This window comes from Diospyros lotus, chromosome 8, assembly GCF_014633365.1.
Source record: "Diospyros lotus cultivar Yz01 chromosome 8, ASM1463336v1, whole genome shotgun sequence".
Lineage (NCBI taxonomy): Eukaryota > Viridiplantae > Streptophyta > Magnoliopsida > Ericales > Ebenaceae > Diospyros > Diospyros lotus.
Window position 1 is genome coordinate 13,356,446 of NC_068345.1, and position 23,601 is coordinate 13,380,046.

General features: G+C 37.0%; 1 protein-coding gene and 1 long non-coding RNA gene across 2 annotated transcripts; one reads left to right on the forward strand and one right to left on the reverse strand.

Moving 5' to 3' along the window:
• Positions 1–360: 360 nt before the first annotated feature.
• On the forward strand, positions 361–6,951 carry LOC127808946 (putative 12-oxophytodienoate reductase 11). The gene is made up of 5 exons (XM_052347691.1): positions 361–793; positions 2,320–2,460; positions 2,612–2,742; positions 5,274–5,447; positions 6,307–6,951. The coding sequence occupies exons 1-5, from the start codon at positions 702–704 to the stop codon at positions 6,897–6,899; spliced, it is 1,131 nt and encodes a 376-aa protein (XP_052203651.1). The 5' UTR covers positions 361–701; the 3' UTR covers positions 6,900–6,951.
• Positions 6,952–22,141: 15,190 nt separating this feature from the next.
• On the reverse strand, positions 22,142–22,729 carry LOC127807333 (uncharacterized). The gene is made up of 3 exons (XR_008024636.1): positions 22,647–22,729; positions 22,494–22,569; positions 22,142–22,212 (listed from the first exon to the last, which is right to left on the reverse strand). It is a non-coding gene; the product is annotated as an uncharacterized LOC127807333 (long non-coding RNA).
• Positions 22,730–23,601: the final 872 nt, after the last annotated feature.

The following is a 23,601-nucleotide window of genomic DNA, read 5'->3' on the forward strand; positions in this document are numbered from 1 at the left end:
ATGGTATATTTTTATTAATTGGATATCAATTTATAATTTATTCTTATAAAAAAATAATATTTTTATAAATTTTATTTATATTATTCAATAAGATATCCATTTTAATCTTTTTGTTAATTTTTTAAATAATTTTTTAAAATTAAACATATAATTATATAAATAACGATTTAAAATATATTTATATAAATATATTATTAATTTAAGCATTAAACAACTTTAAATCTTTATATAATTTTTAAGTAGAAAAACTGAAGCATCTTAGAAAACGATAAGCTAAGGATCCTGTAAATCGAATATGACACAAATTCCCAGCCGCAGGAAAAGCTGGCGAGCTGTGACCGGGAATTTGAAATGTGATGAAGGGCGGTGAGGTGAGCTGTGACCGCAGCAAATTTGACTAATCACTGCGTTGGATTGAAAAGATTAATTTGGCAGCTGAGTTCATTCAAAACCCGCAGCCGCAGTCACCCTATCAGTGGGGTCTTGCCCCTGCCGATCGGCTTCCCGTCATCGATGACGCAGCGTCAGCAGCTGCCACCGTGCCGGGCTGCGATGTTCTTCCTATCCGCCGTCCGGGTGGCAGTTGGAAGCTGGCTCTCCCCGCTCTCTATAAATACCCTGTCCAGCCTTTGGGCGTTTCATTCATTCGCCATTAACAAAGATCCAGAAGCAGTTTTCCATCTCCACTGTAAACTAACAAAATGATAGAAAAACAGGAGGAAGAAAAGCATGCTACGCCTCCAGTTCCCCTTCTCACCCCTTACAAGTTGGGAAACTTCCAACTTTCTCACAGGTACCTTTATATATTATATCACATATCATACAAATCCTCGTCTTTTCTTAATTTAAGCCCTAATTGATCTTGGAGTTTACACGCATTTCTTTAATTAAGTATATATTTTGTTACTTTGTTAGAGTTATATGAAAGATTTTCGAATAGATTATTCAGGCATAGACTTGGTTTTACTTTTTTTTTCCCTCATACGGCTGCATCATACACTCATTTGCACAGAAGTAAACCCATTAAAAATAGAAAATCCCTTGAGTGGTGGAATTCATTCATCTGCCATCTTCTTTGAGTTGAGTATTTAAATTTTATTACTTTGTTGGAGTTATTTGAAATGTTTTCTCAATAGAGTATTCAGGCATAGACTTGGTTTTTCTTTTGGTCTATTCTTATGTTCTATTTTTAACTGATTTACTTTTGTTTGACATGAATTTACCCTCAGCCTACGACTCTATGCTGCAAAATGGTAGTAGTACAAATATCTATCAACAAACAAAGAAATGGGGAAGCTTGCATCTTCCCTTTCTAGATTATCCCAAAATTTGTAGTACAATGTTTTTTCTTTTCCATTTTTACTTTCGAAGTTCTTGATAGTTGTGGCTTTGTTTTCATTTGGACAATGTGTTTTTTTCTTTTTCAAATTTCATATCCCTTTCCCATATAGACTTGATAAATCCTATCTTTGTATTTTATTACTGACATACCACACATTCAAATACAAGTAAAATTCATGAGTCGATCCTGGCTCGATAGATTTTCTAACTCTGGTTGACTTGTAATCAGGATTAAAGATTTTAAGGATTTTTTGAAGTTTATTAGTCATTCATTTTCCTGTTCTTTGTTGAATCCTTTTCTTTACCTTGTGTGTATGTGTGTTTCTCCAGAACCATGAATGACCTATTGTTATCTAATTATTAAAAGCTAATTGCCTAGAACAACAACAATAATCACAAGCTTTAATCCCACTAGATGGGTTTGTTTACATGAATTCTAAACTTCCAGTTGTCTTTATCCATGGCTATATTCTCTGTATGACCATTATATCCTATCTCATGTTTGAGGTTTCTGCCAAGTTTTGATCTTTCTCTCCCTCTTTGGCTACAAACTAACTTCATTTTATTCTTTCATCTCATAAGTGCATCTATTGGTCTTCTTTTCTCTTGTCCAGACCATTTTAATTGTGACTCCTTGCATCTTATATTCAGTAGGTGCCACCACGATCTTACTATGATGATCTTGTTTCTTATTTTGTCTTTTCTTGTATTTCTGCACATTCATGTAACATTTTTATCTCCGCTGTAATCATATTTTGCCCATGATGATGCTTTCCTGCCCTACATTTTCAACCATACAACAAAGATGGTGTAGTAGTCCACGCTGGTTCTTTGTTAGATTACATAGCTTTTTTTCACCAATCAACTCAATGTGTAATATAATCTTTTCTCTTGTCCTTTTCTTCTACTATTGTTTGGCCATTAAACTCAGTTCTTATTTTAGTTAACTTTTTTCTTGGTCCTCTTCTTTTGCTTCAGAATTGTCTTGGCACCAATGGGCAGGCAAAGATCTTACAACAATGTTCCTCAACCACATGCCATCTTATATTACTCACAGAGGACCACAAAAGGGGGTTTTCTCATTTCTGAAGCGACAGGAGTTTCAGATACTGCACAAGGGTTAGTTAAACAATTATATTTATGGGTTTTGCTGGTTCTATGTTATTGATAGTTGGAAGGATGATGTGCAGTTTTCATATTTAAATCTCTGTTTGAAAGCATGAGTACAGAAGTATCTTATCTGTTACTACTGCATTCTTTTTGAGTGAAGGCATCCAAATGGATCCGGTATATGGACAAAAGAACAAGTTGAAGCTTGGAAACCTATAGTAGATGCTGTTCATGCAAAAGGTGGAACCTTCTTTTGTCAAATTTGGCATGTGGGAAGAGTTACAAATACAGGTATATTGTTGACTTTTTGTCCCCTTTTATTCGTTCTATTCCATTGAGGATGACATTTCAAAGATAACAAAGAGAAATGATTTCAATCTAAATTTCTAGCCCTTTGCTTAGCTTGTTTATTGTGAAACATGAATTAAACTTGTTATGGATCACAAGTCTTTTCATTGCTAGTTTTCTGTTCAGATTCAATATGCTTGGACTATGTATATTTATTGGCTTATATGCTTGATGAACATGTGTACTTATTGAAATTTGGTCATTTAACCACCATGTACTAAATTAAAGTAAAAAAAAAAATGTGCCACTTGCCATTTTGGTGAGTAGCAGCGAGTGGCTGCCAGCTGCTTGCTGCACTAAAGGGGCAGGCCCCTTGCACCAAAGGGGCAGGCCCCTTGCACCAAAGGGGATTGCTCTAAGCCATCCCCCATTGATCCCCATTAACTCCTTTTTCCCCTTCTTTTTTTTTTTATTTTTTTTATTTTTTCCCTCTCTTCTCGTGTATATATGTATAATGTTACATAAAAAGTGGTGGCCTGGAACCCACCCCCTAAAAAATGACCTTTGACCTTTATTTTAAATGGTGAGAGATTTTTCACCAAATTGGAAAAGGGACTTTTGAAGAAATTTGAAACCTTACCTGAAGAGGGGAAGTGGTGCTCAAGTATGTTTGGTATAAATATGGGTCATGAGAGTGGTTTTCCAATCCTTGGAAGAAGAGAGATCCAAGTGTGAGAGAGGGGAGATGGAGAGGGAGAGAGCAGAGGAGGGAGAGAGAGAGCATAAGGAGGAAGAAGAAGCTTCCACCAAGGTCAGCAAGGAGAGGTTGGAAAGCTGGGAAGAGTAAGCAAGATCTTTATTAAAGAGGCCCCAAGGTGAGGTTCTCCCACCCACAAAACTCCTCCTTTGTGGCTTTTTGCGTGTTGTATGAAAAATCGATTTTAAAAAATGTAATTTGTTTGGCTTTTCATTTGCACCCATGATCATATATAGTCATGATACCTTGCTCTACGGTGCTTAGGCCTAAGGTAACGTGGTTGGAGACCTTCCAAGAGGCACTTAGGGTATCAGTTGAGAAAGTTCTCGGAAGCATGCCAACATTGTCACAATTGGCATTGTAGAGTAGGAACTTGCATTTTCTTTCATCCACACATTTTATATAAATGTTTTGTTTTTGGGGAGTTTTTCACTTAGAAGGTTCGTCTTCTAACTTAGGTTTATCCTTAGAGTATTCGAACGTTCCAAGTGAGGCATTGGTGCGAAGGTTGGAAGCTTCATTATTTATTTATTTACTTTTTTTTATGGCATGCCATGTTTTTGCATGTTATGTGTGTTTTTATGTGATGCACTTGAGGCATGTATAGTTTTATTTTGGTGACATCAAATGTATCAAGCTTGCCAAACCTGTTGTACGAACTAAGTTTTCATTTAAGGCACGTCATGTTATTTTGGTGGAAATGGACGACTTTTACATTCATATCTTGAGTTGTAGTGACTTAAATATTTATTCTAAATGTGTCTAAAGATTTCTAGTTGGGACACTTGAAAAGTCTTTTTTCTCTTTTAAATTTGGTATTTTGGAACGAATCGAAAATTTGGATTCTTTAATATTAGTTACGAATTAAATTAAGTTTGATCTGTGAAAATGAGTGCTCACACAGGACCCCGCCTTGAAAAGCTAAACCCAGTACAAGAATTCAGGTGAAAAGATGAGGCTATTAGAGTTAAACCTCCCTAAGCGTCACTTAGGGGAATAATCTCTAGTCAATTTAGGGAAATTAATAATGAAAATGGAAGGTCAAGCAAGTGAAGACTTTGAAAAAAAGATGAAATTCACAAGAGTTGGCAGAGGGCTTCTACAGGAAAAGTTTTCACAAAAAAGAAAAACAAGGGTTTTCAAGAAAAAAATTCTCAAATTGTGACGTGGAAACACACTTTAAAGAGAGCAGTGTTTCATAGAACACATGGTGGACTTCACATGTTTTCTTGTGGAATCTTGTAATGATCATAGTACTCCTTTTCTATAGTTTCAAAAAAATGAAGGTTTGTTCATGACATCTGCTTGTTGACCTTTTCTTTTTCCAAAGGTTTATTCATGGCGTCTCCTTGGTGACCGTTTCTTTTTCCTTCTTCCACTTCCCTTCATGTACTAAATTAACTGCTCATATGTTTGCTAATGTAGTTGATTAAAGTTTCATGTCTTTTGCTAACAATAGCAGTACATTATAGTTTTCTTAATCTATTAGTGAGGTGCCTTTCTCCTCCCCTCACCTCCTCCCATGCTCATCTCTTATTTTTCCTCTCTCATGCACTAATCTATGTTAATATATTTGCTTTCTTCTACTCCTCTCTTCATCCAGCCGCCCCAACAAATAATAATAATAATAATAATAATAATAATAATAATAATAATAATAAAATAAAAAACAAAGATATTTTATATTTTTCAATTTTTTGATTACCTATTCCCTTTCTCACTATTAGGGCATTATACAAGTTGGTTCTCTGTTAACTAATTAATGCAATTTGTACAGATTTTCAGCCAAACTCACAAGCTCCAATCTCTTCCACCGACGAGCCTATAACTCAACTTCAGTCTGATGGTACTGTTGTTGGGCACTTTTCTCCTCCACGACGGCTAAGAACTGATGAAATTCCTCAAATTGTCAATGATTTTAGACTTGCTGCAAAGAATGCAATTGAAGCTGGTAAGTTTGAGGGTATCTTCAAAATTGGCTAAATTAATTCTATACTTCTATTTAATATGAGTGAGTTTTAACTTGGTCCTTTTCTTTAAATTATGAATAGTTAGGCATTGACCTTTCCCATTTATGTCATATTGATCCATCTATCGCTCGTCATTAGCATTTTGATGAAACAAGGATGCATCAGTGACATGTCAATTGCAAGGAAGATGCACATAAGCTTATTTGCTCACAGAAATCCACATAAGTTGACATTAGTTTTTAGTCCAGATTCCCAGTTGAGTTTTTCCTTCATACCAATGTATTGTATCAGTCCAACCATAAAAGGAAATGAGAAAAGTTGGTCATTTAACATGATGCACTTCTTATTTGGGCTGATTTTAATGTTTAAGCTAAGAAAAAATAACTTGAACAAGGGATGGAGAAGGAAATCAACAACAGTTCTAGGTGCAGATGATCTGGAAATTTTCATTTGTTACACAGGGTCTTGTTTAGGATAGAAAAATTATCTTCACAAAAATATTTGTCTTTAAACATGCGGTTGGTCATGCTATATTTTATCAGCTATGAAATAGACTTCTCTGAAATTCTTACGTATAATACCCATGTTTTTCTCTAGTTGGATCATGTGTAGCAACATTTTATATGGGTAAGTGAAAACTGTATATACTTAAGAATATACTAATTTAAAACCTATACTCAAAGAAGCTTGCAAAATTTCATTCCTCCAGCGACCTACCATATTTGCTACCATACGAGTTCATCTATTGATATATTCTATGAATTTTTTTGCATACCAGACAGTGTTGGAATTACTAGTCTTTCCTTTCTCATGTACTGATCTTCACTGTCTGATATGCAGGTTTTGATGGAGTTGAGATCCATGGAGCTCATGGTTTCCTAATAGAGCAATTTCTAAAAGACCAAGTCAATGATCGAAATGATCAATATGGAGGATCTTTGGAGAACAGATGTCGATTTGCACTTGAAATTGTTGAAGCTGTTGCTAATGAGATAGGAGCAGATAAAGTTGGGATTAGGCTTTCTCCATTTGCAAACTACATGGAAGCAGCAGACTCAAATCCAAAGGCACTAGGTCTCTATATGGTTGAAGCCTTGAATAAATACGGTATTTTGTACTGCCACATGGTTGAGCCCAGAATGAAAACTGTTGGGGAAATAGCAGAATGCCAAGACAGTCTTCTGCCAATGAGGAAAGCTTTCAACGGCACTTTTATAGCAGCTGGGGGTTATCGCAGAGAAGACGGCAATGAAGCTGTGGCAAAGAACCATGCAGATCTTATTGCTTATGGACGTTTGTTCTTGGCTAATCCAGATCTGCCACAGAGGTTTGAGATCGATGCTCCTCTTAATAAGTATAACAGAGAAACATTCTACATTCCTGATCCTGTTATTGGCTACACGGATTATCCATTTCTCGAAATCGTTGCCTAAACATTTAGGAGCTGATAATTTGAAATTTAAATTATATTACCTTTTTTTCCCAGATCTTTGGAGTCTCAGCAAACTGCTTCAGCCAAATTGCTCCACTTTCTTCTATTCTGTCGTGTCAGTGTAATTGGACCACTCTGGACTGTTCATGTCTTTCACCAATGATAACATTACATTATGGTTTCTTAATAAAATCTATGTTAAAATATATAAATGAGTTGTTTTCTTCTCCCCTTGACCTATTTATTCCCTATATCACTGTTATGGCTTCATACAAGTTGCTTCTCTGATAACTAACTAGTGCAATTTGTACAGATTTTCAGCCAAATTCACAGGTTCCAATCTCCAAGCCTATATAACTCAATTTCAATCTAATGGTCTTGATGTTGCATACTTTTCACCTCCACGGTAGCTACGGACCAATGAAATTCCTCAAATTGTTAATTATTATAGACTTGTTGCAAGGAATGCAATTGAAGCTGGCAAGTCTCTGGCTAATTTTAAAATTGGCTAAGTTAGTTCTACACCTCTATTTGGAACGAGTTTCAACTTGGTTTCTTTTCTTTGAATTATGAACAATAAGGCATTGAACTTCGCCCTTTTGCCTCTATTCTATTCCATCTATCACATGCCATTACCGTTTTGACGAAATGAAGTACACCAGTGCCGTATCAATTCCATTGAAGACTCACCTAATCTTAATTCATCATAGAAAACCGCATACATTGATATTCATTTTTTAGTTCGAAATCCGTTGCAGTTTGCCTTTCCTCACCCAATCATGTTGTGTGTGATTGTTGGAAAGACAGCTCGTTCACAGTGGAAACATTTAAGGTCGCTCTCCAAGGGACAACTCTGGACATACACGGAGAGGAAGGATAGAAACGTAGCCATTGAAACTCAAAACGTCACTTTACTCTCATGAAATTATTTACAATACTGAGTATTTATAGACTCATATTACAGTTGAAACTGTATGATGAAGTCCAATCATGGAAGGAAATGAGAAAAACTGACCCATTTTAGTGATAGGAAAAATAACTTGAACGACAGAAGAAAAGGAAATCGATCAGAGTTTTAGGTGCACTTCACTTCTGCTGAAGCTGCAAGCTTATAAAAGATGGCAAACTGTTGGAATTTTAGAGACATTGGTAGTTATGAAGTTAACGAACAAAAGTTGAAAAAAAACATGAATGTGAAAGGCTGTAATCTCATTATTTTTATTCACATCATCATACCTTTAAATAGACAATACATGTCAATTGAATAACAAGAAAATAGGATTTACTGCTAGACTTAAATTTAAAAAATAACAAAATTATCTTAACCCACTAAATCAGTAAACAGAATTTTGACCCAATCAACCCACTAAATCAGCAACTTTGAATCAATATTCAACATTCCTCCTTGATTCAAAGTTTCAAAACTTCAATTTTTTATGGAGCACTTCGCTCCAAATTTCTTCCCAATTGCAAAGCACTTCTCTTCACTTCTTGATGCACTTCTCATCACAATCAATACTTCCTTCAAATGTTAAAGAAAAACTCAACTCAGTTTCATAGACCATTTAACTCAAAAAAATTCTTCTTGGTGCACTTCTCACCAATTAGAAGAGCGTTTCCTCTTTAATTGCCGTAGGATTGTTACCAAGCGGAGGTATCTCCCTTTCACTTTTGACCCACTGCCATAAACCGAGACCTCTCAAATGAGCTTTCATTTTGACAGCCCATATTTGATAATTTTCTTCATAAAAAACTGGTGGTGAAAGAGATGATGTCATGGTGGAAGCCATAGAAATAAAGAAGGCGTTGATGGGTTCTCTCTCACAGGCCCCTTAAGATCATTGAATGCTTTAATACCACTATTGAAATTTTAGAGACATTGGTAGCTATGAAGTCAACGAACAAAAGCTGAAAAAAATATAAATGTGAAATGCTTTAATCTCATTATTTTTATTCACATCATCATGCCTTTAAATAGGCAATACATGCCAACTGAATAACAAGAAAATAGGATTTACTGCTGGACTTAAATTTAAAAAATAACGAAATTATCTTAATCCACTAAATCAGTAAACAAAATTTTGACACAATCAATCCACTAAATTAGCAACTTTGAATCAATATTCAACACAAACAACCTGGTTAATTCATTTTCCTATCTCAAGTTTTAAAGCTTTGGCCTCACATTTATTAAATAATATATTGTTATTGCTGATGATCTGAACATTTTCATTTCTTAGGCGGGTTCTTATTTAGAATAGAAAATGAATAAATCTTAAGAAAGATATTTGTGTTAAACATAGTCCTGGTTATGCTACTATAGAATGAGAAGGAACAGATACAAAAAAGAAAATCTATTTCACTATAATTGGGAGACAATGATTCCTTTCTTCTTATAAAGGAAGGACATAACAAATTAGGAAATAATTTACATAATACACAAAATATTCCTACAGTAAAATCAATCAATTAAGGGATTAGGGGCATCAATCAAGAGATTGAAGTTGATTCCCATTAACTAAGGGAATTGGCTCATTTCCATTTCTACACTCCTCCTCAAGCTGACTTGAAGATATATTCCATGGCAAGTTTGGTCACTAGATTTTCTAATTGTTTCTTGTGTAATCCCTTGGTAAGAACATCAGCAACTTGATTAATTGTTGGAATATAAAGCATACAAATTACCCCATTGTCAAGTTTCTCCTTGATAAAATACTTGTCCATCTCTATATGCTTTGTTTTGTCATAGAGAGTTAGATTGTGGGTAATGGAAATCAAAGCTTTATTGTGACAGTAGATCTTTGCAAGTAAGAAAGTGGAAACCTTCAAGTCCTCTAGTAATATTTTTATCCATATAACCTCACAAATTCCATGGGCTACTGAATGGAATTTAGCTTTAGCACTAGTTCTTGCTACAACATTTTGTTTCTTGCTCCTCTAAGTGACAAGATTATCTCCCATGAAGATGTAGTAGCCTGACAAAGATCTTCTATCTATAATACTACATGTCCAATTTGCATTGGTATAGGCATCTATATGAAGGTGCCCTCGATTTTTGAAGAAAAAACCTTTTCTAGGTGTTCCCTTTAGGTACTTTAAGATTCTGTAGCCAACTTCAAAGTGCTCTAAGCCTAGCAAGTGCATAAATTGACTTACTATACTCACTACAAAACTATATCAGGTTTGGTGTGGGATAGATAGATGAGTCTATCCACAAGTCTTTGATATTTCTCCTTGTCTACCATATCTTTGGCTTTGGCAGGTTTAAGCTTCAAGTTGGGTTTTATGGGAGTTTCGGCTACCTTGCATTCAAGCATTTCTATTTCACTGAGTAAATTTAGTACATACTTATGTTAATTGATAAAGATTCCCTCGTTTGATCTTGTAAATTCCATCCTAAGGAAGTACTTTAAAGCTATCAAATCCTTAATCTCAAACTCATGTGCTAGCTTTCTCTTAAGTTCTCCAAGTTTTGCACTATCATCACTAGTCATTATTATATCATCCACTTATACAATCAAAATAGCCCTTTCATTGTCTCTAGAGTGCTTAAAGAACATTGTGTGGTCAGCTTGACTTTCAATATAACCATAACTTTTCATTGCCTAATGTAACCATAACTCTTCACTACTTTTCTAAACCTTTCAAACCATGCTTTTGGTTATTGTTTCAAACCATACAAGGATTTTTTGAATCTGCACACCTTGTTAGTACCAAGGTTCTTCTCAAATCCAAGTGGGAGGTCTAGGAACACTTCCTTTTCCAAATTGCCATTCAAAAAGACATTCTTTACATCAAGTTAGTGTAGAGGCCAATTGAAATTCACTACCAGAGAGAGGAGTACTCGAATATAGTTTATCTTTGCTATAGGAGGGAAGATCTCTTGATAGTCAATGCCATAAGTTTGGGTAAACCCTTTTATTATTATCAAACTACAACAATCAAAACTTGTAATGCGGGGACGTGGAGCTGTGATTATGATTTTTTCTTGCGGACGAGTTTGCAAATGCTTTGGGAGAAAAGTCACTTCGGAAGAAAGGTCGGCTCTTCAGTTCCACATTACAAGTTTAATTGTTGTAGCTTAGCAGCAACAATTTGGTGACGTTTGTGGGAACGTGACTAAAGCCAAATATGATGGTGAGAACAACTAGATTTACATGCATGGGCAATTCGGCCAACCATCCATGAAGAAATACTAAAACCAGAACTGCAGCCATTGGGAAGCATAGCTAAGTTAATCACCCAGAACCACATGTCTCAGAGGCCGATGTAAATGAAGAAATTCACTTTGGAAATGATCCTTTCACAGAAGAAAATCCAACTACTAGAATGGGAAGTTTTAGAATTAAGAGGCCATCGGAGTAAGGTAAAGTGCCTCAGGAGAAGACTAGTGACCCCATCATACAAGAAGTTGGGGCTGGTGAGGATCACTTGCAAAATCCCAAATACCCCCCAAGGGAGAGACGCTACACCACTGGAGGGGCTAGTGAGGATCACTTGCAAAATCCCAAATACCCCCCAAGGGGGAGACGCTACACCACTGGACCAACACCGATGATCCTTGCACTGCCATAAAGAAATTTGCTCGATCAATCTTTGATTCTTGGAGGAAAACCTATTGCTATAGTAGGCCACCCTAGGCCTTTTGGAAGTGCCCCACCTATTATTCTTGAAGGAAAACGCCAATTATTGGTGTATCAATGCAAGGGTTTAACTGGTTTTCAATTTCTTTTTTTGAAAATGAAAATCAAGCAGCTAAAATAAACGTCAAAATCACCTTACAAGACCCTTTTTCAATGTTCATATGCAATACAAGACTAAACTATTCCATAGGGGGTTTAGTATACATACCTCATAGCAATTAGAAGGCCGATGCAGAGGCTAGAATCCTCGTTGGGCAACAACACCTTACTCCTAAACAATTCCCAAATAGAAATTTGGTTAGACCAAATTGACCCCTGAAAGCACGGAAGGCCTAGTTAGTACATGCTCTAATGATTTGATGAATCCCTCAACTCAATCTATGTGCTAGCCAGAGAGAGTGAGGGAGATTGGGATGAAAAATGGGTTCAAAATGATGAAAAGTTCCAACCTAATAATAGTCTCATTGCTATGATGGAATTGCTACTATAGCGATATGAACAAAAGAGTAATGGAGGAAGGGGTAAGAAGATAGGGTTTCAGAACTCTCTTGAGGGAAAAGAACAACTTAGGTTGAGAGAGAATTGCACAAGCCAGACCTCTTCTCATTTTCCATTCTCATATATCATATATTTACATACCCAAAAAGGAAACCCTAGTCGTTTAGCATAAATAGACAAATCGGCCATAAGAGAGAGATAGGAGACTAAGGGGTTACAAGGACGCATACCATGGTCCTCTCATCCTCCTATCATCCTCTTGTGCCACATGCCCCTCTTTCCATTACAAATATGACAAATCGATCAATGATTCGCGACCTTATGTAATAGAAATTGTCAACAGTTCTAAAGGAACTCTTGACCATTTGGCTCAACTGGTTGACAGAATCGGTTGATAACCTTCAAGGGCTGTCAATCATTTTTTTTTTTTCCATTCGACTAAGTTTCCATAAATTGCATATAGGCTCGCCATTAACACTTAATGACCCTTTCACCATTCCATGATGAAACCGAGACCCTTGTTAACTTTTAACAACATGCCTAGCAACTCTTGACATTTGCTCCTTATTAATTTGATCATTGAACCCAATCTGTTAACTTTTAATGGTGACATTATTAACTTTTAATAAGGATTTCAGATTTGATCACTTAGTCAACCACACACCTAGATATGCGTGTGACCTTTTAGGTTCACTACTAAGTAGCAATCAATACATGTTAAACTCTTTGACGTCGACTAAATATTTTGGCTTACAACAAGTATCTCTCCATCTCCCTGATATACCCTGAAAGACCCTCAATGACAACTAGATTATGTCAGGGTGATCCTACCAGTAATGAAGTCTTACTTCATAATAGAACCTATTTGAGCTTTTGATTGTCGTATTCTATAATCCCTCCATCGGTTATCATCTCGATCGAGTGAGAGTCATTAGACTGATTAAATTCACTAACTCGATGACTATGCCAAAATCAGTTTGGTGAGATTGAGATGACACATCAAAACTCCTTTCGACATTGAACACTTTCAATCAAGTGTACTGTAATACCCCATTTCGGTATAATGTTGCCAGGCAATTTAGATGAATTTAAAATACCAAAAAATGGGTTGATAGTAAAATAAGTCATCGAAATCAATTGAAGGGAGTGCCTTAGAACTTAGATATCAAAGGAAAATGATATAGTATTAACTTGGGTCTCGAGACATGATTTTTAGCATCGAAAGAAATTAAATCAAAAATTGTTTCTGGTACAATTAAAAATACAGCTTCAATTCAGGTTGAAAAATCAAATCATCATAGGAGACTCCCGGGAAGTCAATGGAACCTTAAGGGGGCTCCAGTTTTTCGTAAGGATCAACCCTTGAATGATTTCAAAACAAAACAAAGGTCTGGTGAGGGTGCAGGGATGAAATTGTCCTTATTGATATGAATTATTAATTTTGGATTTCGTTATCGTAATGCAAATTAATTTGATGTTTGAGGATATAAATGCAATTAGAGAATTATCTAAGTGAAATAGAGATGAATCTTGGGATTTAAATGTGTAATTTTTCTATTATTATGGGGTAATATAAAGTGATATATATATATACATATATAGCTATGCGCGTGTGTGAGTGAGGCGGCAGAAAGTTGCAAAGTTGCTACTAGCTGGAAAACTAATTGCAGACAAAATTAGAGGAAAATCTAGAGTAGATAAGCTGAGAAATATTTTCTCTGAGATAAGATAGGATGTTAAGTGTATAATACATATATATATATACATATCCTTATTGTGAGTAGCAGAAAAATACTAGGAAAGAATGGCCAAATGATTTACAGAAAGCAAATGCGTGAGCAGAGAGAGAGGTGAGGACTTGGGAGAGAGCAAAGAGAGATCGAGAGAGAGTGAGAGAGAAATGAGGGATTGAGAGGGAGAGTTGCAGCGGCCATGGCTGCGAGCAACAAGTCGCAAATAGCGACTGGGCGGCGGTCGAGCATGCAGCGACGACCTAAGGTAGTGGTCTCGGGAGGAAGCAATGGCTGGAGGCGGCCGTTTGGCTGTCGGGGTTGGCAGCCGCTAGAGGGTAGCAACCATGGCCGCAAGCAGCGGCTATGGCCGCCCGGTTGGACGGTGAATCAGCGTTAGGTAGTAGCCGCGATGCTGCTGGAAAGGGTGGGACGGCTACCGGTGAGGTCGGGGAACGCCGGCGGTAGCCGGTGATGGAGGCAGGAGCCGGCAGATGGTGCACACAAGAGGCGGAAGCTGCTATGCATGCATGAAGTAGGGAAGGAGAAGAAGAAGGGAAGAAAAAAAAGAAAAAGAAGAAAAGAAAGAAAGAAAACAAAAAAAAAAAAAAAGAAGAAAAAGAAAGAAAAATTATGAAAAAAATAGAGAAAAATTTCAGAAAAATCCTAAAAAATTCTAGGAATTTATTTGGGGCTATAGGAGCATGTCAAGGCAATGAAATTATTCAAATGTGAGTTTCGAGGCTAGTACACGCATACTGAGGAAGTCGAGAGGCTAAGATGAGGTGAGTAAAATTTTCTAGAAAATGCTATAAATTCAAGAATGTATTTTATGAATAGTTATAGTATAATATTTGAGAAAATAATTGAGAAACGTTTAGTTTGGATTTATTGAGGAAAAATAGGAAGAAATAGAGAGAAAAATAAAGAAATTGCTAGAAATTATGAAAAAATAGGTTTTAATGCTTATTTAAATAAATATGATGATTAAGGTGTTTTGAGGCTTAAGTTGAAGTGACTTGTGCGAATTTTGAGGTTGACACGCAAAACGAGGTGATGCACGTATTTCGAGGTAAGACATGAATATCGAGGTAGCCTGATAAGCTTTAGAAGATAAGTGGTACTTCCCAACTAGATTTAGTTTTATGAAAATGCTTGGTTTGTAAGTTGTTCAACTCCAAAATCCAATTTTAAGTAAATGATTTTATCATGTTGTCATGCCTTGATGTGAGTATATCATGTAGATTGCATTTACATGTTTTGATGATGAAGTATGCATATAAGCATGATGAGATTCACGGTCATACGTTGCATGGGTTTGGGATTAGGTACTGGCTCCGTTACTTTACCAAGGGTGCACCCATACACCTCGGTCTGGCAGGGAGACTGTAAAAATGGCAAGTAATCTTAAGGTGCAGTCAACCCAACACATGAGAGTTATGATGTTATGTGCATTGCATACATACATGAGCATTAAATGTTTTGTTCCCTTACTTAGATGATTCATCATCTAACTTGGGCTTTGCCTCTACAATATTCAAACGTTTCAGATAAAGATTGTAGCAGAAACGAGATGAATGAGGTATGAAATGGCATTTTGCAAAGTGCATGATGAGTTGTATGATAAGTTGAATGTATGTTATGTAGCCCATGTATTTAAGTTTTGCTACTTTGAATTCTGAATGTTTTGAGGAATGATGATGTATAGACTCATTTATAGTTAATGATGATGTATAACCTTATTTATGGTTAGTGAGAATATAATAATTGATTTATGATTAATGTTAAGATATTAGGTTTGATTCTATCTTCCGCATTTAATATTTGTGTTGATTCTGTTTCAAGATAAATGTATGAAAATTTTGGGATGAATAAGACCAATGATATGGTTTAGTTTTAGTAGTATTGAAAAAAAAAATTATTATTCCAGAATTGTCATGAGTTTAACGCGCTCGAAAAACGGGGCGTTACATGTACCCTAGCTAGTGGATTCTTTAATCAAAACCACCAATAATTGCATAGGATGTTCATCTCAAGTCGGAGGTTGATAGATCCCATTAGCAATCACCTGCCTTCATATACCATTACACAGGGACCACACAGTGCATCTCTCACCCAGTAACTGGATGGTTCTTAGCAACGACAAATCCATGACACCAACATACAAGACAACTGTGTTGCCTCCGATCTAAGGACCAGTAACACAATCGAAGCCTGTGATAGATCATAGATCTTCTTAGCTATGTGATCTATCACATGTGTCACATTCAGTAGATGTCCCACTAGCATATGCTAACATGTATACTATATCCATCTCATGGATTATGCCATGCGACTTATTATCCTTTATCATTAGCATTTCATACTAATCAAAGGTAATGTCAATTGTGCTAATCCGTACTCGACTAATCATAGTCCCCTTTTGAGAAGTCTAAGGATTGGTAATTATCAATAAGATATCCTTAATACAAAGGTTCTTAGTCACATATTCTTAACACTTGAGAATAAGACCTTTAATAGGAAATCTAGGGACTCATTCATATATAATGATTGGAGATCTATGAATGAAGATATGACCTTAAAATATGAAAACACATTTTATTATATATGAAAGAATTTCATCATTAAACCCATTATTACAATTGCTAGGTGCCATTTAAATCTAGTATTAAGGGATTAACACTAACAATTCTACTGGCTGACTATGAGCAACTCCAATAGAGCTATTAAGACTTGAAAAGAGGTAATGATGAATTAAGAAGGTATAATGAGGAAAATGCTCGAGTAGTGCGTGGGCTAACTTTTCTACTACAAGAACTTATGCCTGATGTTGAGCTGCCTCACACTAAACCCCAGCCAACCAAAGGAAGAAGGTAGCCATCACACTATGTGTAACACCCCACTTTTCCAAGCGTGTTATAACTTAGGAAATTCCTGGCTAAACAATTCCAACATAAAAAAAAAACTCCAAAAATTTCCATCTACCATTCATTTGTCTCGAATGAGAATCATCAGAAACATCAAATGCGAAAGCTTAGAATCGAATCTTAATTTTAACATTAACCATAAATAAGGTTATACATCATCATCTTTCAAAAAGTTTAGAATTCAAGGTAGCAGAACTGTAAAAACATAGGTTGAATATACATATAGCCAATACATCATGCACTTTTACTAAGTGCCATCACATGTCTCTTTCATTCTCGTTTCTACTATAATCTTCATCTGGAACGTTTGAATATTCTAGGGGCATAGCCCAAGTTAGATGGTTAATCATCTAAGTGAGGTTTCATTTAATAAAATCTCATACGTGACTTGCAAGTGCAAAATGCATCATCCTTCCTTTCGTGCTAATTATCATTTTGCGACCCTACTTCCAAGGGTGGGATATGCTTACAACATCCATGATAGATTAGTGATATCATAATGTTAATTATCATTTATGCAACCCTACTTCCAAGGGCAGGATGTACTTACATCATCCATGATAGATTAGCGATATCATCATTCCACATGCGATACATGCCAAATAAATATTATGAATGTACATATGCATCACAACACATCATATGAATGCATTTCTAAATGTATTATGCATCTCAACACATGATAATATGAAAAATAATGCATTTTCGTATTATTTTGGAAAATAATCATTTAGGTAAGAACACTCACCTTGAACGTATTTAAGAATATATTGATTCTCGTGCTAGGCTTCTAATGTACTCAATTCAGAATTTCAGTGTACCCTGACCATCATATTTATTCAAGGATATCAATATTCTATTTTCCCTAATTTTCTCATAATTTTCCTCTATTTCTTCATATTTTTTTCTCAATAATTCCACACTAAATAATTCCTCAACATTTTCCTAATTTTCTTACTACCACAATTCGTAAAATCATTTCTGAGAAAAATCACTCATCTTGACTTAGCCTCTCAAGCTTTCTCGATATGCGTGCCTTAACCTCAGAACACGTGCCCGAACAACTTCTCGACTTCGAGCTTACTCCTCCAGCCTCAAATTAATTTTTAGAATTTTTTGAAATTTTTCAAAAAAATTTCTACATTTTTGTCCTTTTTTTCCTATTTTCTTTCTTTCTTTCTTTATTTTCCTTTTTCTTGTTCTCTTTTTCTTCTCTTCTCCTTCCTCATTCTTCTTCCTCCAGCGCATGACCACACCACGCACATAGCATTGTCGTCACCATGGCTAACTATCGACCCTTTTGCCCCCTTCACTCGTCTTCTACGCGGGCCACCGTGGCTCGACCGCCAGTCGTATAAGGCTGCCACCACGACCCCCTGTTCATTGTTTGTTGCCATAGTTGAATTTGGCCATTCCAGGCCAACTTTGACCGTGCCGCTGCGTCGCTGCTCCTCACGGCTGCTCCATGGTCACCATCGTTGGCCACCATCGCATCCATTGCAACTGGTCACCTTGGCTGCTATTCGCCCGACCACTCATCTTTTTCTCTCAGCTTTTTGCCTGCCTTTTTCAATTCCATGATGCGCCCCTTATAAACACACCTAATGCTTGGGCTCCAAGCTATATATATATAATTCTTCCTATGTGCTTTCATCTTTCACCTACAGACTTTGGCCACGACCACGAATATATTTAATTTGATATTATGTTATATAACATATTATGTAATATAATATCTTAGAAAATTATTTATTTAATTCTAAAGTGTCTTCATCATCTTGCTCGGGTATTTTTCTCTAATTATAATTACACTCTCAGACATTAAATTAATAATCATCGAGACTCTTAAAATCCAAGATTAAAAATTCCAAGTTACTCAATAAGCACGTTTTTGCCATGGTGTCCTCACTGGACTATCATTTCGTCCTAAAATCAATTCAGGGTTGATCCTTACAAAAAATCGGAGCCCCCTTAGGGTTCTGTTGTCTTTTCGAAAGTCCCTTACGATCATTCAATTTTTCAAGCTGTATTTTAGCTGTACCAAAAACTGTCCCCATTTTAATTTCTTTCAGCGTCATAAATCTCGTCTCGAGACACTGGTCAATATCATGTCCTTCTTCTAAGTTTCTAAGTTCTGGGGTACTTCTTTCCATGGATTCGATTTATTACACTGACTTATAGTTCTCTAAACTGCTTCATAGTCACTTGAAACATTCCTAAAAATTTCAAAAGTTATTTTATTTTATTTTGGGGTGTTACATTATGAAAGGATAAAGGGAAGCCATCAAGGAGCCCAGATAGAGGCGTCCCTACCCCATACTTAGACGTTAGCTTAGGGAGATTCACGAGTCAAGCTATTGTAACAAATAAGAAAAATAGTGATGAATGAAGAAACAATTGAGAGTACTCCATGTAAGGGAAATGAGTGGCTAAATCGGGCCCTTTTCTTATGCTCACTTGTCATGGAGACTACTGCTCAAGAACCACTTAAGGCCACCGATGTCAAGCGATTGATTGAGGAAGTTCTGGAATAGAAGAAAGTACTAACAACCCATCAAGAGGTGTCCACAAAAGGGTTACCACTTTCTGATGAATTCCTTAAGCAACCTGCACAACTTGGGTTTAAACTCCCACAATTTTCAGTATACTTTGGAAGGGAGGACCCAAAACAACATATGCAGCGATTTAAAGCCATTACCATGCTACATGGTTGGGACGAAGTGACCAGATGTTGGGCATTTCCCTTTTCCCTAGCAAACCAAGCACACTAGTGGTTCACTAAGCTATCAGCCATACACATTGGGTCTTTCAACCAAATGAAAAAGAATTTATAGAAGCATTTGTGGCACACATAGCCAAAAAGAAAGATTCAACCTACTTAATGATCACTTGGCAAAGGCCAAATGAATCTTTCAAGCATTACGTTTAGCGCTTTTAGAGTGCTACCTTGGAAGTCAAGGACCTGTTAACTAGCTTAGTAGTGGTCACTATACTATAGGGAATAACATTCTCTTCGCTAAGAGAATCCCTAGATTTGCTCAACCCTCCTTATTAGCGGACATGTTTTTTTGAGCGAACTAGTTTGTGGTACAGATGGAGATATTAAATACATATGAAACAAAGAAAAGGGATAGGAAAATAGATAAGGGGCCCAATAGAGCTAAAAAAATAATTCGCCAAGGAGAGGACTACCACAAGTAATAGTTCTGAAACTTCACACTCTCATTAAGTCAAGGGTTGCTATCTTCTCTCCATAGCTCACATAGGCTAATTAACTTCCCCTCACCAAAACCAACCACTGGGGGGAGGGGGACCTTAATGCCTTTTGTAAGTTTCATGAATGCCCCAGGAACTCTACTAAGCAATGTAGAGAGCTAAGTAAACCAAATTGAGTAGTTAACCCGTCAAGAGAAGTTATACCACTTCCTACTTGACAAACCAAGGCCACAGCTCGACAGAAGACGAGGACAAAGATAGATAAATAGGAGATGACTTCCCAGACCAAGGCTGGGCAATCAGAGAGGCCAAAATAATCAACATCCTAGGGGTAGAGAAGAAGAATGAGATCAGAGAAGGGATGAGACAACTATAGCCCTAAAAGGAAATGACAATGAGCCTACCATAGAACAAATTCACATGATCTCAAGGGTCGATAACATGGTTGGAGATTTATCAATATCTCAAAAAGCTTGTGCTTACCAGGCGTTGCATGTAGACTTGGTCACTCTGATAGAAGAAGATGAGGATCCCATTATATTCACCCCACACGATGAAGGAGAAGTGTTGATGCCCTATGATGACCCTCTGGTGATCTCGACAGTAATAGCCAAACACCCTATTGAATGAATCCTTGTGGACAGTGGAAGCTTAGTCAACCTCTTGTATTGGAATTGTTTTGAGTGAATGCACATTGCACATGACCAATTGAAGATTGTTTCATCCCCCTTATATAGTTTAACAAGAGAAGTCGTGTTGGTAGTCGAGTTCATTCAGTTGCCAATTACCTTGGGAGAGCACCCCTGGAGAGTTACCCGGTAGGTTAACTTAATGGTGGTCAGGACACACTCCCCTGCCTATAATGTGATCCTAGGTTGATCCCTTATAAACAACATGAGGATCGTCATATCACCTGGTTACTTATTAATGAAATTCTCCACGCCTTAGCGGGTCAGCCAAATCCGTGGAGATTAGAAAAAAGTGCAAGTGTGCTATGTCACTTCAACAAAAAGCACCAAGGGTAAGGAAAAGGTAGCCTCAAAGGAGACATTAATGATTAGTGGGTAAACCCTCAACAATCTAAAGCCTTAGCCTATTGAAACTCTCAAGGTAGTTTCCTTGGATGTCAATGACAAAGAAAGGCTAATATTGTCTAAGTGGGAAAAAGAGGAAATTGTCAAATGCTTACGATCTCATGCATACATATTTTCTTGGTTGCATGCTGACATGCTTGTGAAAGATCTAAAAATTATCTCTTAGCATTTGAATGTCCAAATAGATGCTAAGCTAGTGTAACCAAAAAAAAAAAAAAAATGACATATAGCCCCGTATCGACTTACATGTTTGGAAAAAAAAGGTTAACAAACTCCTAGAAGCGGGCTTCATCTGAGAAGTGCTTTACCCGGAGTGGTTGGCTAATGTGGTTATGGTCAAGAAACCCAATAGAAATTAGTGGGTATGTGTTGATTTAACTGACCTTAACAAGTCTTGTCCCAAGGACACCTACCATTTTGTAACACCCCGGTCCCATTCGCGGGTGTTACCGATGATAATCTCCTGGATTCCTCGCCCCAAAGCCCGAATTTGAAGGGTAGACTATGTTTCATGATGAAACGCCCTAGGTGGGAACTAGGCTTCGTCTGGCCCTTCGCTTACCCAGGATCCATAAACACCCTAGGACCTTGCGAGTTTCTTATGAACGAAGAAATAACCCGCTACACCGCCCAAGGGCTTCAAGAGCTAGACTAAGGGGAAACTCATACTCAAAAAATCCTCCAATTTTCCAACATTTCATCACACCTTCGGGGAATTTTATAGTTTTTTCTATAGCCCAAAATCTCCCAAAATTGGGCCCTATTATTCTCCCTTTTATTTCCCTAATTTTAGAATTTTTTCTCTTTTTTTTTTTCCGCATGGGCCCCACGGCCGATTGGGCCCTCCCTGGGCCCGATCGCGCGTTGCCTGGGGCGGCCGCAGCCCGCGGCCGCGCGGGCTGGCAGCGCACGCTGGCCGCGCGCACGCGCGCGCCCCTGCTGCTACCCCGGCTTGCCTACTCTAGAAAAGTCCAACAACCTCCCTTTTTGAATTTTCCAATTTTCCAACACCCAAAAATGCCCAAATTCTCCAGATTTTTCTTTCCATATATACACATCAAAATGTACCCCTTTGGGCTTAAAGAAACCCTTACACAAGGCATATACAAATTAGGCAAAAAATTACACCATTTGGAAAAATATACAAAATTCTTCATGCTCAAGCCTCTTTCTCTTGCCAAACCCTTCCATAGCATGCTTCAATACCTACAAGAGGTCAAAATAAACCTCATGAGCTCCAAGAGCTCAGTAAGGGTGCAATGACATAAAGTATGAAAATTAACAATATAGATGCCAATGCCATATGCAAGTGCCTAGGGTTCCAATACCTCAACCATTAAGGTTAAAGGCTTCAACATACCCACCCCAACACACAACTTCATGGCCATGAGTCTCATACACACAAGCATATGCAAAGCAAGCACAAAAATGTTAAAATGCATACGAGAGTCTTGCTAGCCACCATCCACTTGGGGCTTTCCCCTTACCTCAATACTCCATGGATCTTCAAGTTTCCAACAACTTCAAGCCTCCAAAATCACTTCCCTTAATTTTCTCAAACTCCTTCATGAAAAACAAGCCTAGGATCATCAAAGGATCCTTTAAAAATGAAGAATACAAGAAGATTTCATAACTTTTACCTCTAGGCTTCTTGGACTTCTTCTTCTTCTCCCTTTTCTTCTTCTTTCTCTCTTCTTCTTTCTTCCTTTCTTCATTCAAGTGAATGGGAGAAATCTCTCATCTCTTTCCTTTCTTATATATATATATGAATATATAATTCCATTACCTTTTTGAATTAAAAATAAACTTCCATTTTACTTGATCCATGGCTTGCCAAGTGTCATCACCACAATCAAGGCTTAATGGCCAAGTCTTCCCTCTTTCAAGAATACATCTAGGCCATTGGATCATGTCTTCCATCTCAAGACACAATTTTTCTTTTCCAATTAATTTACTTTTCTCTTCCAACATCATAAAGGCCTTCATTAATGGTGAGAGACATAAATATTTTCTTTTGGAATTAAAGAAACCCTAGAGCTTCTTATAAATATCCCTTTATGGTTGCCTAAAATATGTGAGAGTCATTATTTGGAATAGTTTTTCAAGAGTTGAAAAATAATTTCCGTTCACTCTTCTCCGCTTTTTTTGCATCAATTTGAAACATGAGCGTTCTTTTCCGTCCATACACAAGCCGCGAAAAGGAGAAGGAGCTAGCACTCCTATTCTGCCCTCCTTGCCAACGGATGAGTGCCGCATATCACGAGTTAAAGATCGGATGCTTGAAAGGTTCGAATCTGCGAACAACTCGAAAATCTAAAGGTTAGATTTATTTTATTTGTATGTGAATGATTTAATTTCGACGTTGATCCAATCGCGGGAATCGGGGTAAGGTTCAAAAATTTTGAACTACGCTACTTGCCCCGTAGGGATCTTGCTTTACTTTCAGTGGTATCAGAGCCATCGTCGAAATATTTCAATTCCTTACGTGTGGATTCGATTATGTTGTTATTTGTGAAATAATTAAATAATTCTTGTGTTTGTATTGTTTTGGATTGCAAAATGTTTTTAGTGAAAGGGCAAAAGATCATGTATGAC